Raw genomic sequence first — 26,763 nt, 5'->3', positions numbered from 1 at the left:
GAAGTTGAACTGACAACTTCATGGCAACATGAAGTTAAAACAGAAGTGTTACTAAAACATACAGGCTAAACTGGTGGCAAGAGGAAACAAGCCTCCAAATCATGCAGGTGATTAGTAGTAGGGTTGAATAGAAAAGTTCAGTTCTGAAAATCTTATTATTGAAATAGTCTGATCAGTTAAAACATCATTGCTCTAAAGCCCATTTCTCAAAATTTGCAGTTAATGTAGATGAGGGCAGTTTCATTTATGGCAGATTTTTCTCTAAATCACAACAAAAATCATTTTAGTTCATGTTTTTATTATACAGTAAAAGTTTAGTTCATTTCATCTGCAGTTTGTTCATTTAATTGGCAGTGGGTTCTTCACATCTACAGGAGATTCCAGCTCCTGCAAAAGAAAGGTTTGAGACATTAGGATATTTGCAAATCCAACAAGCTGCAAATCTTTCAAAAAAGTGTAAGAGCGCATATTCTATACTCTTGGATATGTTTTTACCTCAGAATCAGAATCCTGTTCATCTGGAATAGCCATATTTGTCATTAGGTTCTCTTTATCTGCTGACGTATTTCTCATGTTTTCCCATCTTCTGTTTAAACAAAACAAGTAGTCAGTTTACTTTTGATTTAGAAGGCCATGTGTACTTTAAAGCATTTCACACTCAGAATTTTAACTGTGTGCAAGATAATTTATAATATCAGATCAGTAAAGTCAAGATGCCACATAAAATATAGTTATTGACAAACTGCTGGAGATTAAATGCTTTCTGGTTTTACTAAAAGAAGCAAAGTTCCTGCCAAAGACATGACACTCGTGCTACCTTTTAGTGAAGATGAGTGCACCCACTACTACTGCAAAGACCAGACAAATGGACACCAGGATGATTGCTGGGTGACTTTGTCTTTGTTGAGTCTGGCAGAATTCTCCCTCGTAACCTTGTAGACAGTGGCAGCGAGTGACTTTGCCCTCTGTGATGCAGTTGCCGTGGCCATTGCAGAGCTGGAGATCGCATGATGCCAAGACTTCATTAGGCACAATGGCGTTTTCCTGAGTGTCAGGTTGGTGAAGGGAAGGCTGTGAGGATTGGTCACCACCAACTATGGTCCCAAATAAGGCAGATGCTGGACCTAAAGACAGATTTAGAGTGTTTAAAGTTAACAGCCCAACAAAGACATTTAAGACCAATAGCAATTAGTAGGTAATTAGTCATGAATTTGCAGTTGCAACACAGTATCTCATCCTCATTTAAAATCATTGCAGCATAATATTTGGATTACTTTTCAAGAGTGTTAAATATTACTAAACCCACACAACAGAATTAGAGTAGGCTTTGTGTAAATTAGTCAAACATGAAAATATATTTTACCATCATGATCTTGATGTTACTAGTAAACGGTTTACTAATGGAAACAAGTTTTATTCTCTGTAGTAAATGTAAACTCACAGTCCTGTTCATCTGACTGGTCTGGACAATCTGCACGCCCGTCACAGAACTTCTTGCTCCCGATACACTTGCTGCCATCTAAACAGGATTCCTCTCCAGAGGGGCAGGAAGGAAGTGGGACGCAGGAAGTGTCATTGGCACTGTAAAAGCCCCACGCACACCTACAAGTCCGACCTCCTGGATAAGGCAGGCAGAGGTGGACACATCCACCGTTGGCAATGGAGCAATGGTTGCTTCCTAAATGAAATGGATAAACACAGTTGGAGCTTTTCAGTAGCAGAAACTGCAAGTATTTACAGTACATTTCCTTGCAAAGGAGGACATCAGTCAACAATTTAACAAACTAAAGAAAAAGCAGATTCTTAATCAGGGTACCAGAGTATTAGGAAAACTAACTACTTGTTGCACCAAACTCATGTTTTACTATATTATGTCTCTACTAGCTTTTAATACAAGTCACTAAGATCCATTTGAAATGCACAAGAGAAAAACCCCCCAAAAAAACTGTAGTACAAGCTGATTGATGCATTATTGGCATCAATGGTGTGAATGCATGTATAAATATAATTGACCACCACATATCACATTAAATTATTTATTTCAGAGTCTGTTAGTTAAAGCACATTAGCATAAAAAGAACTAAAACAGATTAGTATTGTATACAATATTCTTCCAGTCATTCTCAAATGAATAACATTTAGGATAAATTGTTTCCAAGCATTGTGTGACCACCACCCCAAAAATATTATGGAGTTATAAAATGCAAGGTGAATGGAGTTGGATATAATACTTATGGAAATTTGTGCTTTTTTCTAATCTAAAGCATTTGCATGGTAGTCCATTTTGGTAATTGCTTTTTGAAAGATTCTATGATGTAAACTACAAACTGTGTTACACTTACCAGACTGGGTTTCATTGTTGTAGGACCTGATTTCGGATATTTTAGTCTTTGTTTCGAACCACAGCTGCTTCGGTTGGAGTCCATCACTGAACCACAATTTGCTGACATCTGCATAGGATAAAAGTGGCATTTAAAATGAAAAATTTCTGAAAGAATTGCAGCACAAAAAAAAGTTTCAGGGGGAAAGGAAAACGAGATTAGATAAAAATAAAATTTGTGATGCCATCTGCTGGATGAGGTGGAGAAACATTGGTCAACAATAGTCAATTCCAAGGACCAAACTTGCTCCAATGAGAAACTGCATCTCAAGCATCTGTAACAGAAGTCATGTTTCTTTCTTACCTTTGGCTTGAGTGACCCAAAAGAAAGAGTTCTCAATAAGTGTGAAAGACACAAGCAGATTGGGTCCCGTTTTGTACTCCTTATACCCCGAGCCATCCACTCCAATAGATCCTATTATTCCTTCACCTAAGAAAACAAAAAAACAAAAAAAAAAAGCACTTAGCTGATGCAGGAACAAAAGCAATGGAAGCATTGAATAAGTTCAAACTTCTCACCAGTGTCAGCCCAGTAGATTCTGGATCCATCATTAGTGAAAACCATGGAGATGGGAATGCTTAGCCGCTTCCACAGCACTACTTTATTACGGCCGTCCATCCATGCACAGTGGAGCTCCGTCTGGCTCCTCGAACCCATTATTACTATGGCAAAATAGCAGAGCCTACCCGAGGAAGGATGGAGGGTGATTGATGAAACTCCCTGAACAAAAATGAATTAAAATCTCAATTAAAATCTAGGCTTGCCCTGACTGAAAATCTGAAGTTGTCTTTGTACAGCCAAAGGCCATGAAAATTTACAATGAGAGGTCCTTGCAGCAGAGAGGTGGTGTGATTCTTGAGACGTGATGTCACATGTATGTCTGGCCTCTTCATGCTGCTCCAGTACAGATTAGAGGTCACCCAGTCCACTGCCAGAGCAGTTACCGAGTCATCCTTTTAGGATTTAAGACAAAAATGTTTTATATTTAAACAAACCACAAACTGCATTTTTAAAGATGTAGTGGTCAACTTTTATAAAATTGTGTTTAGATTTGTTAAAAATCTTGTATACTGTCCGGACACGAGTCTGAGGGATCAAAACAAAAGGCTCTTCAGCCTCCTTCCAGTGGTCCTACTGCAGAAATGCATTGTGTTCAGAAATCACCAGTTAGAGTCCGAATGAACGTCTATTTTCAATTATGCTCATGTGTATTTACTGCAGCCATGCTAATGGTAGAAGAATAACCTAATGTTACAGGAAAAGTGTTTATCCATCTGTGGCAAAGTGCTGTAGCTCAGAGAACAAGACTGGGTCATTTTACAGTCAGGACACTGAGTTTTGACAAATATGTAAAAAACCCATTTATAAGTTACTTACTGCAGCTTTAACCATTAAGGGTTAAATGGTCAAGACATTTCCCAGGAATAGTACTCATACCTGTAACTTTATGATTTGTCCAGCAAGCACAAGCTCTGGTTTTGATAGGGAGTTTGAGAGTTTTAGCACATCCACAGATCCATGTCTTAAATAAGCAACAAACACCAAGAGCTCTGAGAAGGAGATGTCCAGACTCATGGCCTCAGGTACTCCTGGGAGATTGAAGTCTCTGCCATTTGGCATTTTCTGCAGTGCGATTCCATAACGCCGCATAGAGCGCAAGTAAATCTAAAACACAAAAAATATTTTGATTAAGCTTTATGGAAAAAAATAAATAAAAAATGTATATACAAGCAAACACCAGTTCTTTACCTGAGATATTTTGTTGCGGGACAAAACCAGGATGAAAGATGACTCTTTGGGAAGAACGCAGGTCATTCTGTCCTGAGAAAGAAGCAAACCTTTTGGACATCGACAAACTGCAGCATTTACTGTCAGAGATCCAGCTCTGGATTTTCTTGGTGCTGGAGCCAAAAGACAGAGATTGGAGCATTGGAGATGATCACAAGGGCTTGATACAGCTGGCTGGGAGAGGGCATGCATCAGCTAAAGAAAGTTAAAATGGTGACATTAGTTACAGAACTCAATACAACTTTGCCCACATACAAATGTACTCATTAGAAAGACCAACTTTTAATCCAAATGGCTGCCCAGGTCTCTTCAGAAGAACCGTTTGATTCTTGCCAGTTTTCTTGTCAGCTGAACGAACAGTTCTTCTCTTGGTGTCGGACCAGAACATGTGGTCGCTGAAAACCGCCACAGAAAAAGGGCTTGGAGTTTCTGTCAACTGGAGGATCTGGTAAAAGAAAGCCAACAGGATTTTGTGTGATTCATGGAAACTGAAAGTAAGAACTCAAAAAAAATCTGGTAGAAACTGCTAATGAGGTCATCTAATTATTATTGAAAGAAAATCACATTTTATTGGAATTTGCTCCTTTGTGGGAGTGGTAGGGACGCCAAACCCATGTCTTCTAGTTTGATCAAATGAGTGAAAATGAACCTTTCAACCAACATGGTGGAAAACCAAACCTGCACATTGCCCTAAACATCAAAACAGTGATGTGGGGCACAGCTGTTCAAGGAGGCATAATGGATCTGCAAGTGAATAGCCTAGACATTTCTTTTACTGGTTTTCACCCACCTTTATGTTGTCTCCATCCAGCGAGGCTGAGCCTATGCAGTGCAGCTTCTCATCAGCCCAGTAGATCCTGTCATCCAGGAAGTCATAGGCCAGACTGACTGGCCAGCTCAAGTCCTGGCTCACCACTACTTTCCTCTGAGAGCCATCCATACCAGACTGCTCAATTTGAGGGATGCTGCCAATCTCAGACCATAACATCAATCTGAGAAGAGCAATGACACAAAAATGCTCAAATATTTGTCCTCAAATTTTAAACCAGACAAATAAATAAAGTCGTACCCCTTGTCTGGTATCAGGACCAGTGAGCTTGTCTGCTCCAGGTTTTCTCCAAGAACTACAGTATAGTCCTGAGATTTCACGATTGAACTGCTTAGTTTTATAGCCAGAATCTGTCCAACCAGTCTGTCCACCCAGTACAGGTTCTTACCAACCCAGTCCACTGCAATTGAATCAGACTTCACACCTTGATTTAATATAAAAAATAAAAAATAAAAAAAAAAGTAAAAAGTTAATTTGTGAAAACTTGAAATAATTGTGGAAATGCAGAAAAGAACAGATTTACCTTTGGTCAGTGTCCCTTTGGTTTTAGATTTCATGTCAGCCCAGCGGATGCTCTGGTGGTCGGGGCTCTGCCAGTAAACTCTCTGCTCAGCCCAGTGAAAATCCAGAGCAAAAACGGGCCGGTCAGCAGAGGAGAGAAGCTGCAATGTACCGCTATGGACTCCAAGTATTAGCATTTCGGACTGCACCGAAGCCAAAAGCAGAGGCTCATCTACAAATTTAAAATATGATTTCAATTAAACAGTAAAATAATTTGATGGTTTTCCTGGACTAGTTTTACACTTTTTCCCCCCCAGTAGAAAAATCTGTACATGCGCAAAACTGTTTAATGTAAATGGCAACCAGTTGTAATTGTGTTGTGAAATTTGCAAGAAACATTGACAGTTGGCTACAAAAAACAGCCATCTTTCAATTAAACCGACTGGATTACAGCAAACCTAAATGTTTGGATTTAGGTGTAAAAAGACAATGCAATTTTGTAATTCTGACTTGATGCTAGAAACATTAAGTATTTAATGGCTTCTTTAATGTATATTAAACTGTCAGACAAGTTTAATTAATGTACATGCTACACAAACCACTAATTAAATGCAGAGATTTGATTTAACAGCACCTTTAGTCTTGCAGCTTTTGTTATCTGGCTCAAGGTAGAAGCCAGGATGGCAGAGACAGCTGTAGGATCCTCGAGTGTTCTGGCAAAGGTGCTTGCATGAAGTAGCTGGTGTTGAAGTGCACTCATCAATGTCCATACAGGACTTTGAGCTCGACTGCAGCCTGAAACCGGCACCGCAGTAACACCTCTAATGTAGGAAAGATAAAACGCAACCAAATATGTGCATTAGTCCTGCTGTGCCACTTTAAAAAGATCTAAATACAGTTAAAGCTTTTCTGGACAGAAATTCAACACCAGCAGTTCATTACTAACCGGTCCATTAGGGGTGCTGACACATCTGTGGTCGCAGGTAGGAGCTGAAGGACTTGAGCAGTTGCGTTGAGCACATCCCACACCTTCATCTGAGCCATCAATACAGTTGTTGATCCCATTACACACCAGTCTGGTTTCCAGACATTCTTTGCTGCCACATTGGTAAAGGTGGTAGGGGCATTTCCTTTGGGTGCCTGTAAAATAGTTTTACAGATTTTCCACACCAAAGGAAGTTATACATTACTTTGTCATAATGGAAAGACAGAATTTACAGCAATTTTCAAATGGCTTCTGTAAAAAAATAAATACAAACTTTGCAGAGCAAGTGGTCTCAGATGTTTTGATTAATGATGCATTTCAATTTTTGTTTACCTTTGTTTCATAAATGTGGAAACTGCATTTGTAAATAAAGTTACTCACATTTATCCTCATCCACTCCATTGTCACAGTCTTCTTTTCCATCACACCTCCAGGATTGAGGAATACACAAGCCGCTGTCTCTGCACTGAAATTGGTACTTCCTGCACTTTGTTGGAGGGTTGTTGCAGTTCTGAATAAAGGATTATTAGACAATGTTCACTCTCTCCACAATAAGGAATAAAGACCCATCAATGTTCTCACATTCTCATCCGAGCCATCTTTACAGTCCTCTTCTCCATCACAAAGCCACTCTTTCTGCAGGCATTCATGGCTGTGTGGGCATCGGAGCTGTGCCGGGCAGCGAGGGGCTCTTGGGCAGCCCGCCTCATCCGAGTGGTCGTGGCAGTCAGGATAACCATCACATTTAAACGCCTCAGAAATGCACTGCCCACTCTCACAACGATGCTGATCTGGAGCACAGGCTACCGAACCTGCAACAAGATGAACTCAAATAATGGATTCTGGAAAACTTGTGCATCAAGTGTCTAAAGATTACAGCTAAAATGCACCCACCACATTTATCTTCATCTGACCCATCAGTGCAGTCCTTTTCTCCATCACAAAGAAAGTTCTTTGGAACACAGCGAGTCTTATTGTCGCAAAGGTGATGGCAGCCTTCAATTGGTTTTGAGCAGTCCGTTTCATCCGAATGGTCCTGACAGTCGTTCTGCCCATCACACACCTGCTCTTGTTTGATGCATTTTCTCCCATGAGAACACTGGAACTGTCCTGATGGGGGAAATATACATTTTCAACATCCATGTTGGTCCTCTTGCACACCCACTCACCATTTTCTTCCAATGCATAACACAAACCTGGCTTGCATTGCTTCTCACATCCCTCCTCATCAGACCCATCCTGGCAGTCATGCTCTCCATCACAGACATGGCTGTACATGATGCACTCCAGGCCATTTTTACACAGCTTGAAACCCGTGCGGCACTTTAGAGGCCCGTGCCTTGTTCTTGGTGCATTAAGAGGAGCTTTAAAAAGAGAAAGGTTCAGTTATATTCAATAAACTGCACTCAATGTCCATACAGGATTTTGAGCTCAACTGCAGCCTGAAACCGGCACCGCAGTAACACCTCTAATGTAGGAAAGATAAAATGCAACCAAATGTGCAAATTTACTTTTAGGGGAAGAAAAAAAAAAAAAAAAAAAAAAAAAGGTGGACCTTACAAATGCAAAGTTAAACATTTACAATGTGGTGCTTAGTAATGCAGGAAGGAAAAAACAAACAAACATTAGTTTGTGTCAAAACCAAATTAGTACTGTACCTAATTTCAATCCTGTTAGCATTCCTACTTAAATTATGCAAAACCCATTTTTATTGCTGCAACATGACTTCACTTTAATTTATCATTTTTAATTAAATGTAAAGGTGTAATTGTAGACCCTAGGATTATTTACTCAGAATGCCAGAAAAAGCCATTAGCGCCCAAAGGCATTGAACACACTCCACAAGTTAGTTTTTAATCACTCACTGCCAGGAAGTGTGTTTATATTCAATTTTCCAGTTTATGAACAGTGTTCCATTATTGCTCTTACATGCAGACGTAAGTTCTGATTGGCACTGCTTCTCATCTGAACCATCTGGACAATTGTTACGGCCATCACACACTTGAGTCTTTGGGATACACTTCCTCTGGTCCTTGCACAGGAAGTCTCCTAATGTTGAGAAAAGAAATAGTAAATAAAAGGAGTAATCTTTATGAAAATTAATCCAAAAATGTCTACATTCCAAAAGCTGGTTGCAGAACTCAGTTATGCCATCAGGATATGATTTAAACAATGTTTGCAGATGTGGCCTTGCCTGGGTTTTCACATTGAACTACGCATTCCTTTTCATCAAAGCCATCTGGACAATCACTTTGTCCATCACACAGTTGGTGTTGAGAGATGCACTGGGATGAGCCTGGGCACAGAACTGAAGGAGTGATGCAAGCTGATGTCGAGGCAACAACAGGAAAATCTGTTGGAGCAGAATCTGAAACAGAAAGTCCAAAAATTAAACAGTTGGAATTTGCATGCTGTGCAACTAAGTAAGCCTTACTCTTGCTGCAAATGTTACTTTTATAATAGCTTTTAACCTACTAATTGACATTGCCATTAAAGAAAAAAATAAAAAAATAAAAAAAAAATAAATAAAAAAAAAAAAAAACACACCTCTGAAAACTTACCACAGTTCAGTTCATCCGTTCCATCCAAGCAGTCTGGCTCTCCATCACAGAGGAACTTCTTTGGGATGCACCGTTTGCCATCAGCACAACGGTATTCACAGCCCTTTGTTCGCTGCCAGCAGTCCACCTCGTCAGAATGGTCCCGACACTGTGGCTTGCCGTCACAAACCTCATTCTGAGGGATGCACATCTTCCCGTGGGCACACTGAAACTCTCCTAAAAGTAGTGTACAAACATGACCAACTAGAAACATTTCAGTTTTACAAATGAGTTAATATAACCAACCTTCGTCACATGTTTCTTGGCATCCTTCTTCATCAGACTCATCCATGCAGTCAATTTCTCCATCACAAACATGACTAAATAAAACACAATCTTTGCCATCTTTGCATGGCTTTGAGCCCATGCGGCACTTTAATACACTGGACATAAGTGGTGGTGCAGTTATATGCCGACAGTCAGCTTCATCTGAGCCATCATAGCAGTGAGAGCGGCCATCACAAACCAGAGTCCTAGACACACAGCTCCTACGGTCCTTGCAGAGAAAGTCGGCTACAAAAACAGAAGAACGTTTTGCATGTTGAAAAGTGAAGGGAAAAAAAAAAAAAAAAAAAAAAAAAAAAAACAAAAAAAAACTTTACTCACTTCTGTCAGCACACTTTTTCACACAATTCTCATCAGATCCATCAGGGCAGTCTCTGATCCCATCACATAACTGAGATGGGTTAATGCATACATTTGAATCAGGACACAGAACTGAAGGGAAACTACAGAACTGTTTGGGGGATGGGGATTCATCAATTGTTTCTGCAGCATCTAAAAATGTGGATCAGAGAAAACATCAAAAGCTTAGCTAATGTTTATGTCGAAAGTTTTAGAATACACATCTATTTTTAAAAATTGTTCTCTGCAATCTTAAAAAAAAAACAAAAAAAAAAAAAAAAAAAAAAAAAAAAAACCTACCTTAGGTCTATCTATCTATCCAGACAGTTAAAAATTGTGCACGAAGACAGTTTTCTTTAAAGTTTGCACTTTTACCATTGAACACTGACAATGTCTACATGTTGGGTAAGCAGACTCACCACACCCTTCTTCGTCTGATCCGTCCCTACAGTCACTTTCCCCATCACAGACATGGCTGAAGAGGACACAACCGGTCCCATCGCGACACATTCTAGACCCCATGCGACATTTCAGGGCCTTTGTCTGAGATGGTCGAGACTCTACTGATCGACAATTAACCTCGTCTGAGCCGTCGATGCACTGGGAGCGACCATCACACACTTGGTTCCGTGGAATGCAACTTCGACGATCTTTGCAACGGAAATCAGCTTGAAGGAAAAATTTTTTTTAATGAATTTACAGTTTAATATGGTTATAACTCCAGTAAATTAAGCTCTGAGGGGTAAATGAAGACACTATAATCATATTTTAACCACTCACTGCCTGGACATCTTCTCACACATTTTTCATCAGACCCATCAGGACAGTCTTTCCTTCGGTCACAGATCTGTGTGGCTTTGAGGCAGATGGAGGTTCCTGGACACAGAACTGAAGGGCTGGTGCATTGTAGAGTGGTGGTATGCTGACTAAATCGTTTGGCTGGTTTGGGAGATTCATTCATGTAGTCATTATCCACAGAACTTTGGGCATCAGTCTCTGTAGCACCTGAAAGTGATGAGCAGTTATGACATTTAGCGTCATCTTGAATTTCATCCTTTAGAATGTAAAATGAGCCTCTAGATAAACTCACCACATCCTTCTTCATCTGATCCATCCTGGCAGTCTGCCTCACCATCACAAACATGGCTCAAAAGGACACATTTCATCCTGTCCCGACAAAGTTTGGAACCGAAGCGGCATTTTGGGACTTTTGATGGTGTTTTAGGAGCCACCTCGCCATTCTGACAGTTCACCTCATCTGAGCCATCGTTGCACTGAGAACGCCCGTCACATACCTTGGTTTTAGGGATGCATCTTTGACGATCATTGCAACGGAAGTCAGCTGTGGTGAGGGGGAAAAAAAAAATATATATATATATATATATATATATATATATATATATGTGTTCTGCAGCCACAAGGTACCTTTATGCTAATCAAAGACTATCAAGTCCCCAACAACTTCCAGGACCACAAGTGTCTACAAATCTATCCCTGCAACACCAAACACCAATAATGTTCAGACCAGTCATATTTCCAGTGTCTACATGACATAAGCTGAGCTTTGGGTTAATCTTCAGTGCGAGACAAAGCTGTAGATCTGATGGCACAATTTTAAAAACAGAGTTGAGGAACTTCCCAATTTAAAGTTGGAGAAAAAGACAATCAGTTATACCCCTCCAGGCATCATCATTGCCTGAAATGATCACAGTGATTCTGTAATGAGGCCCTCATTACAGAAAATTTAAAGAGTGCAAGAAGGCCAATTACTATGATGTTAGGCAGACAAGAACAAACCATATTCCCTGCTGCAAATTCAAGCTACACGCAGGGGCTTGTGAGCATGCTCAAGCCTGCCCAATGCCCTTTCCCTGGGCAACTCCAGTGCATCTCCTCAAGTAGTACAGCATAGAAATTCAAGCTTTATGTAGAAGACTACACATAAAGCAAGCTGAAATCGCAGACCCCATTCAGACCACTCTTTGTACCCTTTATCTGGTACAAATAAAAGGTATTTGCAAGTCCACCACCATCACATTGCACATGGAGATTATGGGTGCAGGTGGAAAGGGCTTCCTGTTCCCATTTTAGGTCAAGCATCATTAAAACTATCAAGATAATTAAATTTTTGTGCATCTCTTACAATTTCTTATAGATAGCCTGGAGTTCATTTTGGCCAGCTCTACTTACTGTCATAGGGACATCGATTGACACATTTCTCATCAAAGCCATCAGGACAGTCTCTTGTTCCATCACACATCTGTGTTGATTTGATACATATAGAAGAACCTGGACACAGAACTGACGGACTGATGCAGGGTGGATTAGTTGGAACCAGAGCTACTTCTTTAGTGGGTGTGGGAGACCGATTTAAGCTCCCATTGTCTAGAGAAAATGGAAAAATGTTTTCTGTAAAGTCTTAAAAGGATTGTTGAAGTTGGATTATTTATCCCAAATTAAATGAGATTGAAAAGTAAAAAGACGATTAGTTGATAAATACCACAGCCTTCTTCATCTGATCCATCGTGACAATCTTCATCCCCATCACAAATGTGACTCATGAGGACACACGACGTACCATCATCACACAGTTTGGACCCAAAATGACATTTCAAGACTTCAGTACGAGCAGCAGGGGGCGTTGCGCTTTGACAGTTAACCTCATCGGAGCCATCATTGCACTGAGAGCGACCGTCACACACTTGGTTCCGTGGAATGCAACTTCGACGGTCTTTGCAGTGGAAATCTGCAATGGAGTTCAATAAGAAAATCCAGAAGATGCATCATTACATTTCCATGTTGCATCTTTAGTCAATGCCTCCAATTGTATTAAAGCAGGAGTTGAGCAACAATGAATAAGCCCTTAATCACTTACAGTTAGACAGACATCTTTCCACGCATTTCTCATCGTATCCATCTGGACAGTCCCATGTTCCATCACACATCTGTGTTGTTTTGACACATACAGAAGTACCTGGACACAGAACTGATGGACTGGTGCACGGAGGCTTAGTCAGAATCTGAGTTACTTCTTTTGTGGGTGTTGGAGACAGAGTCAAGCTCTCGTCTAGAAAGTAAGAGAAATGCCCTGTGTAAAGTCTACAAGTCAAAGTTAAAATATTAATCCCAAATAATTTGTGCAAGTTAATTAATGTAAATACCACATTCTTCTTCATCTGATCCATCCTGACAGTCTGGCGCTCCATCACAAATGTGACTTTGTAAGACACACGATGTCCTATCTCGACACAGTTTGAACCCAAAACGGCATTTCAGGATTTTAGTAGGCGATGCAGGCTGTGCTACACTTTGACAGCCAACCTCATCTGAACCATCGTTACAATGAGAGCGACCGTCACACACTTGGGTCTTTGGGATGCAGTGCCGGCGGTCTCTACAGAGAAAGTCCCCTACAGAAGAAAAATTAAAAAAGGTACAAGTTAGTTTTCAGTTCACATTTTAAATATACCAAGTTATAATAGTAAATATGCATGTGCTTAAAGATTTGAACTGTTTTCATTTAATAACTGCATCTTCAAACTCCACTTACTTTTAGAAGGACATCGTTCTATGCACTTTTCATCAGATCCATCAGGACAGTCTTCCTTTCCATCACACACTTGTGTGTGTTTGATGCATATAGATGAACCTGGACACAGAACTGAAGGACTGGTGCATGGAGGCTTTGTGGGAGGTAGTGTTACTTCTTTAGTCAGCTCTGGAGATTTACTCAAGAGCCCATTTCCCATAGAATCACTCTCTGAATCTTCAAGATAAGAATCAGACAATATATTTTTAATGAATAAATGACAGCATTTGTGATCCAATTAAAACTTCTAGATTCATACCACAGGCTTCTTCATCTGATCCATCCTGACAGTCTGTTTCTCCATCACAGATGTGGCTCAGCAGAACACATGCCGTCCTGTCGTTACACGGTCTGGAGCCAAAGCGACATTTCAACACTTCTTTTGGAGCTTCTTGAACCTCTGCGCTCCGACAGTTCACCTCATCTGAACCATCAGTGCACTGAGAACGCCCGTCACAGACTTGGCTCTTTGGGATACAGCGCAGACGGTCTTTGCAACGAAAGTCAGCTGCAAAAGATGATAGAATCAACTTGATTACCCCATAGATAAATCACCAACCAGATCTTAGAATCTCTGCATCTTCTCATTTTCAGATAATTGGAAAAAAACAAAAAAAACTGTAGTCAGATTTTCAAAGTGAGGGATTGTTCTACAACCTAACCTTGCTTCAACTTTCTCCACAACCACTTCTCTGAATTGTCTGCATTCCTGTATCTTCATGAGGCAATTTGTTCTCCAATAAACCTGACCTTCTATACCTTTACAGATTAAATTACACAGGTGTGATTTAAGAGCCCATGTACTAATTTACCAACTCCTGAGCAGTTTGTTGCACAATTTTACTTGGAGTGAAGCTGAACACTGCATAGTTACAAGTTGTGGAAACAAATAATAATAAAAAAAAAATCCAACTATTTCCTTCACAATTAAGTTTCTGGTTCTAATGCAACAAAACGTGAAAGCATAAAAATGTGATTTGTACAAAAGAAAAACTTACTGTCAGAGCTACATCTCTTGATACATTTTTCATCAGACCCATCAGGGCAGTCCCTCTTTCCATCACACATCTGTGTGCGTTTGATGCATATTGTTGACCCTGGACACAGAACTGAAGGACTGGTGCATGGAGGCATAGTTGGAGGCTGAGTTACTTCTTTAATAGGTGTAGGAGCGCTAATAAGTGGCACATTTTCAACAGCACCGTCTAGATTAAAAACAAAAACAAAAAAAAGACAAAAATCAAGTCTGACTCACATTTGCATTGCAGAAGTAGTTTTTGGATAAATACCACATCTGTCTTCATCTGATCCATCCTGACAGTCTCTCTCTCCATCACAGATGTGGCTGATAAGGACACATCCCAGACCATCCTGACAGAGTTTGGAACCAAAGCGGCATTTTAGGATTTTATTTGGAGCTGCAGGAGGCGCTTCACTTGGACAGTTGAGCTCATCTGAGCCATCGTTACACTGAGCGCGACCATCGCACACTTGACTCAGTGGGACACAACTTCGACGGTCTTTGCAGCGGAAATCAGCTATTGATGACAAGAAGAAATTCGCATGAGTTTCAATACACTTGATATGAAATATCTTTAACAATGTGAATTTTGGAGCAGTAAAGTGCTTAGGACATTTCTTACACTCATCGGGACACCTTGTCACACATTTCTCATCAGATCCATCAGGACAGTCTCTCTTCCCGTCACACATCTGTGTTGGTTTGATGCATGTAGAAGAACCTGGACAAAGAACTGAGGGACTGGTGCATGGAGGTGTGGTGGGAGCGGTTGTTGTAACTCCTGTAGTGTCTAGAAATTATACAAACAAATTGTAATTTAAACTTAATTTTATTTAATTCACAGTTAGGAACTCTATTTCAACTCCCAAATTCATTGCTCATAAAGTCAACTGACTCATTCCAAGTGTTACCAATAATCCTCCCTCTCAGCTCGTCTGATAATGTCAGTGGTTCATTTAATGATATGTCTTGCTTCTCACGTCGTATTCAGAATTGAGTGGTACTGGACACATTTTAATATTTGCTAGACATGCATGCAACACATTTTCTTCCATCAGCAAGTTAAGAATGCCATTTATTTGGCCCAATTAATTATGGCCACTATCAAAATGTCCAACATTTTTAGATGAAAGCAGTTCTTGTTTGTCCTGCACAGACTTCAAACATTAAAAATCCCAGGTGGGTTAAAGCTTTAGGTGTTCAGGATAAATATTTACCACAATCATCTTCATCTGATCCATCCCGACAGTCCCTCTCACCATCGCAGATGTGGCTCATGATAACACATGACAGGCCATCTCTGCAACGTTTGGACCCAAAGCGGCATTTTAACCCATTATGAGGTACACCTTGAGCTACGTTTGGACAGTCTACTTCATCTGAGCCATCAAGGCAGTGAGGGCGGCCATCACAGACTGAACTCTTTGGCACACAGCTCCAATGATTCTTGCAGAGAAAATCATCTAAAAAAAAAAACAAACAAAAAAACCCCCAAAAAATAAAAACACCCACATACATTTAGTGTACACTGTAAAATTTATACACCAAAAGAAGCACTGGCAAAATATTTAGTGCTTACTTCTTAAAAGGCATCTCTCTGCACAGTTCTGTTCATCAAAGCCATCTGGACAATCTTTAACACCATCACAAAACTGACTCTGAGAAATGCAAATGTATGCCTTGAAGGAAGGGCAGAGGACAGAAGGGCTGAGGCAGGCCGACAGAGTGAAGACAGGAGCTTTGGTAACAGGAAGCTTTTTGTTTGGCTTTGTGGAACTTGTGGGTTCTTGAGTTGCATCTTGAAACAAACCAGAAAACTTGTTAAGAGCTTTAAGTTCTGTTACTTGTTTTTAAACAAAAACCCCTAAAATTTGCTCAACTTACCACATCCCAGTTCGTCAGATCCATCCTTACAGTCTGCCTCTCCGTCGCAGACATGATTGTACAGAACACACTCTGTGCCATCTTGACACGGCACTGAGCCGCTGCGACACTTCAAGACATTTGTCCGTGATAAAGGAGCTGCAACTGTCGGACAGTCAACTTCATCGGAGCCATCGTGACAATGTGCACGGCCATCACACAGAAGGATTCTGGGAATACATTTTCTTCTATCCATGCACATAAAATCTTCTAAAATTACAACAAAATGTTTTGTTACTTTGTGAAGATGCATTCCTGTATTTAAAACCCGAGTTGGCTATGAAAATGCATCATATATATCTACCTTGAGGACAGGCACTGACACAGAGCTCCTCATCATCTCCCTCAGGGCAATCCCTTTTGCCATCGCAGAGGAGATTTTGTGGAAGGCAGATGGATGACTGATGGCACAACCAAGATGGCACATTGCAGACTTGGGTATCAGGTACTAAGGAGAAAAGTAAATATTGACAATATTTCTAATAAGTGCGCTCAAGTTAGAATTTTATTAAAGCAAAACCTCAGGAACAGAACGGTGCCTGACCTGTTTGAATATCCCCGAGTGCAGGAATAATCCTCAACACTGGACCTTTCACAGAAACTGATTGAATTTTGCTCCCGTCCCGCCGATCCCACAAAGTCATCACTTTGTTGGAGATTGACAAAAGGAAAGGCTCAAAAGCAGCCACTACTGGGCCCGAGATGTTCCACCTTCTTCCTGCTTGGTGGCTTTTCTCCTTCAGCAAACTCAATGTTGTCAGACCTGGAAAAGATGACCACACATACAACCTTAACAGATCACACCTATGAAAAGTTTTCTATGCTTTGAGACAAATTCATTCAGTAGTTTGACATCTAATGTTCCAATAAAAATAAAGTGGTTTTAATTACTTGAGCTAAAAACAGCAGCACAACTAATTTGTGGCCTAGAATCCAACATTATGTTTAATTCCTCCAAGTCATGTTAACCTTGCAACAACTTCTTTATACACAGAAATTGCTAGGATATAAAATTCTACCTTTTTAAAGACAATTCTTTAAATGCTGGCAATACAAATGTTCCATAAACAAGTCACTGCAGTGATGAAAAGCAAATTTACTTTTTTCATGCTGCTTCATAATCCAAGCAAAATCTATAGCGAGAACTTTGTCCTCAGAATCTAAAACTTGCTAAATACTGCAACATTTAAGCAAATCAGGGCATTTAAGAAATTTGTCCCAACCTCCTCTTTTAGAGTTCCAGAGGAGACTGCTGGCTCTGAGGTCAAAGGCGATGTTCCATCTGACTCCTCCTGGTATCCGTAGCAGCTCCTCAGGCTTTTCTCCCATCATCCCCATGCCAAAGATCCTATCCTCCTCCAACCAGAACATTCCACCTCTCAGCCAGTCCAGGTAAAAGCTGCTGATCTCCTTTGTGGTGTGGTACAGCTGCTGTGGGTAATTACTACTGGCTGCACTGGTACCAATGATGTTCTGGTCACATGACACCCAGAAAAGGTTGCCACTCCTCTGGTCCACAGACAGCAGACAAACTAAAAGTGAAACAATTTATTTCAGTTAAACTCCATGACAGCTATATACATTTTTTGCTACAATTTATCTTCTTGCAAATAACACCTGGCAGAGGTGTTGAAATGAACTCCGTCTTGTCCAGGGTTAGCTTGGTGCGCTGAACATGGCCAGTATGGTTGGCCCAGTACAACCAGTCTCTGAACCAGTCAACATCAAAAGACATGATTCCTTCTTTTGAAGAAAACAGTTCAGTTTCAGAGGACTCTTTGCCTTTAAACTCCAACAAGTTGATTGTTGTTAAGGTGCCATATAAAAACCGTGGATCTGTAAAATAAAGTACAGAAATTCTTCTGAAAATGCAGCCCCTAATGAGTGTGATAGCACAAGCTTTAAAAACAAAAGATTTCAATTATGTTCAAAATCTGATTCACTTTGTACATTCTACAAACAAAAGTTGTTAAACTTACATTTACATGTCCCATCAGGTAGCAGTACTTTAAAATATGGACAAGCACAGGTGAATCCAGCAGGGTTGTTTTTAGTCAGTTGACAGAGTAAACAAGAAGTCTTGGCACAAGGAGAAGCGCCTAAATTTTTTCAAGACAATTGGAGGAAAAAAAATATAAACATTCTGGTATATTACAATACAATTTAGTATTAGAAGTTGGCATTTTTCCCTCAGCATCAACATATAGAAAGACCCATTTTAAATCCACAAATTACCTTTTGGTTGTTGGAGCTCATGGAAGACTGACAGCAGAGGCAAGTCAGTTTTCCTGATAAACTTCTTTGGTTTTGACTGGTCTTGGGGAGCCTGCCAAAGCCCCTTTTGATCAACCCAGAAGAACATGCTTTCAAAGACAGCGAGGCTGGAAGCTGGTCTCTTGTTAAAGAGTCCTATGAAAGAGTATCGGCCAGTCCCATCTGCCTTCACCGTCTCTACGGACTGAAAAAGACAAATGCTTAAATGTTTAGGTTGTCAGTTGCTGTATTTTTGCACATTTTGTTGGTCTTCAATAGAAACACTCAAAATGTTGATATTTTGGTCCAAGTCTAGGAAATCAGAAAATAAGGCAAATCAAGTGTAGTGGTATTTTAGGCCACTGCTCAAGTATTTTCAGGGTCTAGAGAACTGACATTTTAAACAGCCTTGGTTTTTGAAGAGGGATCACTTTGTCCAAGTGTTCTTAAATTAGAAATGCTACAACATCTAATAAAATATCCAGGAAAGTATTAACCAACACTACAAAATATCAAAACGTCTAGCAATAGCTGGAGAGTTGTCAAGACTTTTGAGAAAACTTTAAATTGAATTAAAATGAGCATTGTAAATGAAGCAAGACACTGAAAATGAAACACTGATTATACATAGTATAGCAGTGTTATTGCTTCTGAATTGTGCCATGTGACGTTTACCTAAAGACTGACTGAGTAGGAACTCTGGGTGAAAAGTACAAGGACATTCAAATAGCCAGTTTAGAAATTTTGGATGGGCTTTTACAGTGTAGTTGAATTTCCAATGTAACAAAAAAAACAAAACAAAAAAACATCCTAAACATGCCTCAAATGATGACCATCCTATAACGTTTCTTTCCAGAACTTACCCTCTTTGAGTCACTGATCCAGTAGAGTCTTTTAACGGCTACATCAGATGTGAGGCTGTGGGCGAACTGGGCAGTAAGAACCACAAGAGTGCTTCTGTCTGATCCATCCATCCAGGACCTCTCTAAAGTCACTCTGTCACCCAGACCATCATTGATCCAGAACATAAACCTAAAAAGGATATAAAATAAGTTAAATATTGTAATAATTGACAAAGAGCATTTAAACAGGTAGTTGTACTCGCCTCTCAATGGGTAGAAGCACCAATTCTGATGGACTGACATTTTTGCTCAGTAAAGCTGTAAAGCTTTTATCAGATGACTGCATGTAAATTGACTCAGTCTTCTTATTAGTCCAGAACAGGTATCCATTTAGCCAATCACAGGCTAAACCTTTGATTCCAGGTGGTCCTGTTTTATTACAAACATGTGTTTCCTTTTATTTGGCAGCTTCATCAGGAATCCAAGAATGAAAATGGTGGTAACACAAACTTAAAACACGCATGCACTCACCAGTAAAAGTTGTCCAGGTGTTTCGGCCATTAGTTTTGTAAATGCTCCCGCTACCATCAGCCCAGTAGAACCACCCCCTAGTAATGTCGTATGTTGATGCCACTGGGTCTGACACTGGAGCCTTGATGGCTGTGAACTGTTTGGATTTGACATTCAGAAGTCCTATACTGTTCCTCTGCATCATCAGCAGTTGGGTAGCATTACCTGATGGATTCAAAAACAGCACAAGTTGTACAAAGTGTATGCGCTTTGGTAGGATAGTTTAGTGCTTTTTCTGGGCTTCCAATTTATTTTTTCATAAAAGTATTTAAATTCTACATATTAATTTTGTCCAAAATAAATGCATACACATTTAGATAAACATTTCCAATTTGAAAAAGTCTTTACCTAAAGCTTGACATGTACTGTCTCCGCTGAGTTTAAACCCCTCTCTGCAGTGGCAGTAGTAAGATCCAATGGTGTTTGTGCAGTGATGTGCACATCGAGGAACAGATGAAGCGCACTCATCCAAGTCTAACAATAAAAATGGGTTTGAGTTTCAAATGCAAAATGGTTGAAATTGGTTATGATGCACCATAAAAGCATTATGGATAAACAAACCAGACATTACAGACATTTTAATTCAACACATTCAAAAAGGAAGGATCATTCATGACATGCATAGTACAATGACCCACTCACCTTCACAAACAGCACCATTAGGGGAAAGCTTGTGTCCAACAGGACAAATGCATTGAACTCCCCAGGATTCATCTGTGCATATATGGCTGCAGCCGCCGTTATACATAGAGCAGGTACGACCTAAAGCGAATGCAATGCAACAGCGGTTACAAAGTGAAGACAGGCGTGTTTACAGAACTTGAGTTCTTGTAATCAAGCTTACCGCAGGTTATGGGCTCGTCACTGCCATCAGAACAATGAACATGTCCATCACACCTTTCCTCAGCTGACAGACACTTTCCCTCAGGACACTGAAGGCCATTCTCACTACATTTACCTGGGAAAAAAAAAAAAAAAAAAAAAAAGACAAAAACAACAATAAAAACCCTGTTGGTACAACCCAACCAAGAAAGACTACTGAAAATCACTGCAAGTCAGAAAACACGTTTTTAATACATACTTGAAGGGTTTAATATTTCACTTTCCAACTACCCCAGAAAACTTTGATCTCTTCATCACAAAGCATCAAAAAAGCCCCAACAGAAGATTTGATTGGCAATTACTAATTAAGGTGCTTTCTGCATCCAAAGGTTTGGTCCCCTTTGTGGAATTACAATATTTCTAATATTCATTTCCAGTCTGAAAGATCTCAAACATAGCCAATGAAAACCCATTTGGCACATTTTATTTTTCCTAGAGAGCAAGTTTTCTTAGGAAAACTCATTTAAGTTACTCTTACAACAATTTATAGATCCACACAAACTGTTTCAGCCCTTGTGTCTCTCACCACAGTCTTCATCAGAGTTGTCCATGCAGTCGTTTTGTCCATTGCAGTGCAGTTCTTTGGGAATGCAGATGCGGTTTCCACACAGCCACTCAGAATCCAAGCAGCCCTCTGTGGCCGGACAGTTCTCTTCATCAGAACCAGTGGGACACTGCTTCTGTCCATCACATCGGGCTGACATGTCTATGCAGCCCACAGAGTCCATGCATGGAAACTGACCAGCTGGACAATCCAAGTCTGTGGAGGCTGATTTCAACATGAAAAAGTCAAAGCAGATGTCATGTAAAATCTGACAGTTCTTAGACAATCTCATTTTAAGAGTTTGACATACAACTACAGTCCATTTCATCTGATCCATCCAGACAGTCTCCTTCTCCATCACATCTCCACCCAGCAGTAATACAGGTTCCATCATCACACTGCCACTGACCCTCAGAGCAAGACAATAGTTGGCCTACAGACAAAGACAAGGTTAGAGTGCATATTAGAAGAGTTGGAATCATAGCCTCTCAGTACAGATTATGCTAACACCTAAATTAAATGATAGAAAGCACAGTGCAATTTAACCTCTTTCTGAAAGAATTTTTCACACTTGCTTAAGCAAAAAAAAAAAAATAAAATAAATAAAATAAAATAAATAAATGTTAAGAGTTTTTCCCACTTGGGTGTTTATCAAAAGACCAGTTTTACAAAGTCACAAAAAGTGAATAGTTCAGAATTAATAAATTACCTTAAAAAAAAAAAAGTTAAACAGAACTGTTATTGGGAAGCATATTAAAAGATTATATAAAAAGGGGCAAAAGCAACAGGGATAGTTGAGCCCACAAAGAAGACGTGCTAAACGCCTCTTAAAACAGCTGGCTTTAAGAGAAGCACCATGTGCTTTAATTTTTCTATTTAAACAGAAAAATGTTTGAAATTATAAATATACTAAAATACCTTAGTATACTGATTTCTGCGTTTCAAAACTTTAAATGAGGAAACAAATCCTTCTTGAAATTAGTCTTACAATTCAGGTTTGAGAAAATAATTTTTGAGTTTTCATTATCTGCCAGTCATATTGGAATAAAAAACTAAACAGAAATATTAAATAAATCACTGGGTAATCTATTCATTACAGCACCTATAATGTGGGCTAACGAGGAGACGTCGCAGGCACAATCCCCATTTGACTTATCTCTCCGTTTATTACTCGTCTATCAGGAACTCGACGGCTTTTAGATTTTTAAACGGCGAATTAAAAGAATAAAAATGCAGACATCGAGGACCTTGCAGATGCCGAGCAGATTTTTGAGTTGTTTGTGATGGAATAATAAAGTTAGGCTGGAAAAGGATTAGTCTACTTTTCGACTGGAATTGAACTTACCTGAGGAAAATCTTAGATTCGGCAGAAAAATGAAGCAAACGACCAATCGCAGGTCCATGTCGGCCCCGCGACTCATTCGAACTAACATCAGCACCTGAGATGAAGCTTTTAATCAGTTTCGTGCTGCTGCAGGTGTTTGTGATTACTGCAGAGAAGCTGACATCCGGTCAAATTTACCTCTTAAAATGGTAGAAAAGTCAAATTATGCAACTGAAACATGCTGTTACATAATTGCATGCATGTGCCTGAAGCAAATACATATTTAAAAGTTTTAAATAAACAGAAAAATGTTTGAAAATAGAAAGTTGTTTTTTTATTTATTTATCTATAGGCCATCGTAGTTAATCTCATAAGGAGCTACATATTATGCTAATCTTGACCTATTTTGTTAATAGTGAGAGTCGGATGAGGTTGACAAATAAAAAGCTGCGCACATACTGAGAGAAACAGTCATTGCGATATCAGTCTTTGTTATATCAACAATAATATCTAAGGCTGACTTAATTACTTCTCAGAGGAAGGGAAAAATATTGGAAAAATATCAGAGTAATAATCTTTTTTTCAGAAGGTTGCTAAAGAAACATTTACATTTCCCTCCTTCAGTAATAACTTGAAATATTTTTATTGTTTTATTTTGAATGTAATGTAGCGACTTTTTTCGACGAGAACAAACCAGTAGCCAATTAGGCTTCGGGTTCTTTGTGCCGATGATTTATGAATATATTGTGAAAGATAATTATTATGCTTTCTACATTAACTTAAATTAATGTATGAATATTTTTAGAGATCACAATTTATGATAGGCACAGATTTAATAATCAACTTCAGTTTTATTGTGGGTTTATACATCACCCCACAGCTGTGAGTCTAGATCTTATTAGCGTGCAGTTAAATGTACAGATTTTTCTTCTTTCTTATGTGAACATAACATTGTCCTTTCTCATAAAATATGGCTCAAAATACATTTTTGCATGTTATTTATTGGTTTCCAAATACTAGAAATGTTAGCCTGTATAGTTTTGTCTCCACGTTTTCTTTTTTAGAATTTGTAATGCTTTTAAATTACAGGTTTTGTATTCAAATCTGCTCAAAGGGCCCAAATTGTATACCCCTGATTAAAAAACAGCTGGCTTCATCATTTCAAATCTGGCATATCTTTTGTCTTAAAACAAAACTCACATGTTTATGAAAAGCAAAAGAAATTATTTGGATCAACCTCACAGTTCTTTTTCTATTTGATCTTTTTGTTCCTATAAATAGTTTCTTAAGCACAATGTTTCTTTAACACAAAGACCACTTAACTTCTTAGCAGTCCTGTTTGCCTTATAAATGGGTGACAATTAGCAGGCCTTAATGTTGCTGTCAGAGTAAACTTTTCATGTGATGCAGGGTTGGAGGACACATATTTCCCTGTCCAGTGACTAAATACAAAAATTAAAAAAAAAATGTTGTTTTCGATGTATGGTCTAATTTACATCAAAAAATTCTGGAAGATTGCAGGCAGACAACTTTTAATTTTCTTTTCTGATGAACAAAGTATTTTTTGAATTGAGGTAATTTTTTTAAATTGTGTGTCTTTTTCACAGACTGATGTATTTTTTCTTTACAACTGTCAGTCACTTAATTGCATCTCTCAATAAAGAACATACATCATCTTCTAGAGGCGGTGTTATTAAAACAATTCCTATAGTGTTAAAAGAATTGGTTTACATCAATAGAGTGGCCAAAGTGTAGACTTCAATACAGGCCAGAAAATATTTAAAGAAAATGCAATAAGAAATGTTATTCAAATATGACTTTCCCTATAAACTCTGAGAATTAAAATAGCATTTTTATGATTTCTTGTTTTGCTTTTGAACCCCCGCCTCTCTGTGTTTGCAAGCTCTTCCCTACAGACTCCAAGCATGTCAAGGCCTTTGATACAGAAAGCGCTCCTCCACCTGATTAACTCATAATCTCATTAATCATTGCACTTCTAAGGCCTGTAATCTCATCAACCAATATTTTTGTTAGAGCTTCCTATCAAGTGGGATCTGTGACGCACAGAAAAGCACCCACTAGCTCCTTTTACAGGTTTCAGATCTGGTACACTACAAAGAGCATTTTGGTTTCGGTTCATAACGACCTGCCACATTAAGGTCTTTGGATCAGAGACCTCCGCGCCTTGACGCTTATCTTCAAAGGACTACGGGATGAAAAGGAGGGATTATAAAACCGTGTTTTAGCAGCACGGGGACCAGTCTACGTCTGCTCGTGAACGTATCTTCATCCTAAATGGGAGCTATGACCAGTCTCACTGTGGAGTTTGCGTTATTTCTTCTGGTGGATTTGGTTTTGAGTCTCTGTGCGCAGCCATTCCACGGGATGCGTCCCGACGCGCTGTTCCGAGGGATGACGGGTCGCTCCGTCGGCTCCAGACGCGCCGGAAACAGGCTTCCTGTGTACATGATGCAACTCTATCGGACGATGAAGACCGAGGATCGGACCAGATCTTCGGCAGACATCAGCAGCATCAAGAGGGAGGATATCCCCGTCCTCCACGAATCTGACTTTGTGATCAGCCTAGTAGCTAAAAGTGAGTAGTACTCCTATTCAACATAATAGTGAAACATCTGTCTTATTGTCTTAAGTTAATAGGTAGAAAAGCTATTGCATTCTATTCCTTTTTTTATTTTTATGTATTTGACCAACAAGTTCCAAATAAGATGGAAAATATGGAGTCTTCTTTTGCATCTTTGTCTAAAATTCCAATTTCTTTTTCTCCAGGTTGCCATCAGATCGGTGAGAAATGGTCAGTTATCTTCGACTTGTCCTCCATGTCTCCAAGTGATAACATCCACCTGGCTGAGCTCCACATCCGCCAGCCTGCCTTCACAGAGTCTTCCACTGCCTCCGTAGACATCTATCACTCCAACTGGGAACGATGTTCTGATACGGACTGCTCTGAGAGCAGGCTGCTTCTGGGACGCCTGAGAGCTCATCCAAGCTCAGTGGTCTCAACCTCAGCATGGAAAGTATTCAACATGACCAAAATGATCCGTCGCTGGCTTTATCAGGGACCCCCAGTTCAGAGAATGGAGGAGGTTTTAGCTCAGGTGAAAAAGGATCAGGAGCAGCAGAGAATCCAGCACCCAACGGCCGATAGGGTGATGATAGTGGTCTTCTTTAGGCAGAGGCCACGCAGCCAGCAAATGCCAACACTGATCCGCACAGCAGAACACTCCAAGTACATCAACCTGGACAGGGTGCCCACCACCAGGATGAGGAGCCACAGGGAAAAGAGGCATGGACAGAAATGGCAGAGACAGAGAGACCCTGCAAAGGAGGAGGAGCAAAGTGATCTCTGCAGGAAGGAGGACATGTGGATGGACTTTGAGAAGTTTAACTGGAGCGATTGGATCATCTATCCCAAACGGTACAATGCTTATCGCTGTGAAGGGACATGTCCTACACCTGTAGATGAGATCTTTGCTCCAACTAACCATGCATACATGCAGGTAAGACTAAAATGCTGCAGCCTACATATCTAATGATACCTATTTGTGGAGATGTGATCTAACAATTTTCTGTTTTTCCTTACAGAGCCTGTTGAGGTTACATCACCCAGACAAGGTACCAAGTCTGTCTTGTGTGCCCACACGCCTGGCACCACTTTCAATGCTGTACTACGAGAACGGGAGGATGGTGATGAGGCATCATGAGAATATGGTCGTGGAGGAGTGTGGCTGCCACTGAGGACAAACAAAAAGTGGATGAAAACACTACAGGCACTTTACATCTAATCTCAAACTTGGACAAAAGCAAGAGAAATGAAATCAATAGCTGGACTTGAGAAGGACTCTTAACAGAAGCACTATTAGATTTTTACAAATACATCAAGTTCTGCCTTTTATGGACAAACTGTACTCATTTTATGTTCAGTAACTTTATTTTTTAATGCCAATGAAAGAATAAGAACAGTGGACCTGGAATTTTTGGGTCACACTGACCAATCTGTATGTTTGCTGTGTTTGATAATACAATAAAGTAAGACAATTTTAAATGAGAACTGTTATGTGTTTTATTACAAAAAAATTGTTTTAGAAC

General features: G+C 39.7%; 2 protein-coding genes across 3 annotated transcripts; one reads left to right on the top strand and one right to left on the bottom strand.

The window, feature by feature from the left end:
- Positions 1–281: 281 nt before the first annotated feature.
- Positions 282–22,781, bottom strand: LOC122819542 (low-density lipoprotein receptor-related protein 2-like). Of its 2 annotated transcripts, none has more exons than XM_044096337.1 (55): positions 22,678–22,781; positions 21,643–21,765; positions 21,315–21,557; positions 20,751–20,864; positions 20,549–20,668; positions 20,255–20,380; positions 19,868–20,071; positions 19,600–19,765; positions 19,358–19,526; positions 18,477–18,699; positions 18,221–18,340; positions 17,859–18,077; positions 17,465–17,773; positions 16,786–17,004; positions 16,546–16,689; positions 16,203–16,451; positions 15,898–16,116; positions 15,536–15,781; positions 14,941–15,108; positions 14,587–14,835; positions 14,296–14,502; positions 13,557–13,805; positions 13,259–13,474; positions 12,870–13,118; positions 12,584–12,775; positions 12,209–12,454; positions 11,899–12,093; positions 10,799–11,050; positions 10,489–10,713; positions 10,128–10,376; positions 9,691–9,861; positions 9,331–9,597; positions 9,046–9,261; positions 8,679–8,852; positions 8,414–8,533; positions 7,681–7,848; positions 7,379–7,594; positions 7,067–7,296; positions 6,866–6,995; positions 6,446–6,639; positions 6,134–6,320; positions 5,522–5,731; positions 5,239–5,422; positions 4,960–5,161; positions 4,450–4,614; positions 4,131–4,364; positions 3,819–4,046; positions 3,200–3,334; positions 2,900–3,101; positions 2,685–2,810; positions 2,343–2,450; positions 1,442–1,678; positions 818–1,124; positions 496–586; positions 282–387 (listed from the first exon to the last, which is right to left on the bottom strand). In XM_044096337.1, the coding sequence occupies exons 1-55, from the start codon at positions 22,763–22,765 to the stop codon at positions 340–342; spliced, it is 10,548 nt and encodes a 3,515-aa protein (XP_043952272.1). In that variant the 5' UTR covers positions 22,766–22,781; the 3' UTR covers positions 282–339. The 2 variants fall into 2 exon arrangements, with proteins under 2 accessions (XP_043952272.1, XP_043952273.1); XM_044096338.1 differs by having other exon boundaries at positions 16,203–16,448.
- Positions 22,782–24,934: 2,153 nt separating this feature from the next.
- LOC122819543 (nodal homolog 2-A-like) lies at positions 24,935–26,664 on the top strand. The gene is made up of 3 exons (XM_044096339.1): positions 24,935–25,252; positions 25,444–26,174; positions 26,260–26,664. Exons 1-3 carry the CDS (start codon positions 24,952–24,954, stop codon positions 26,410–26,412), a joined length of 1,185 nt encoding a protein of 394 aa, XP_043952274.1. The 5' UTR covers positions 24,935–24,951; the 3' UTR covers positions 26,413–26,664.
- The last annotated feature ends 99 nt before the right edge of the window (positions 26,665–26,763 follow it).

The sequence above is a fragment of the Gambusia affinis genome, linkage group LG17 (genome assembly GCF_019740435.1).
Source record: "Gambusia affinis linkage group LG17, SWU_Gaff_1.0, whole genome shotgun sequence".
Lineage (NCBI taxonomy): Eukaryota > Metazoa > Chordata > Actinopteri > Cyprinodontiformes > Poeciliidae > Gambusia > Gambusia affinis.
Note: the sequence above shows the minus strand (reverse complement) of the source record. Positions and strands in the feature narration are given on the sequence as shown.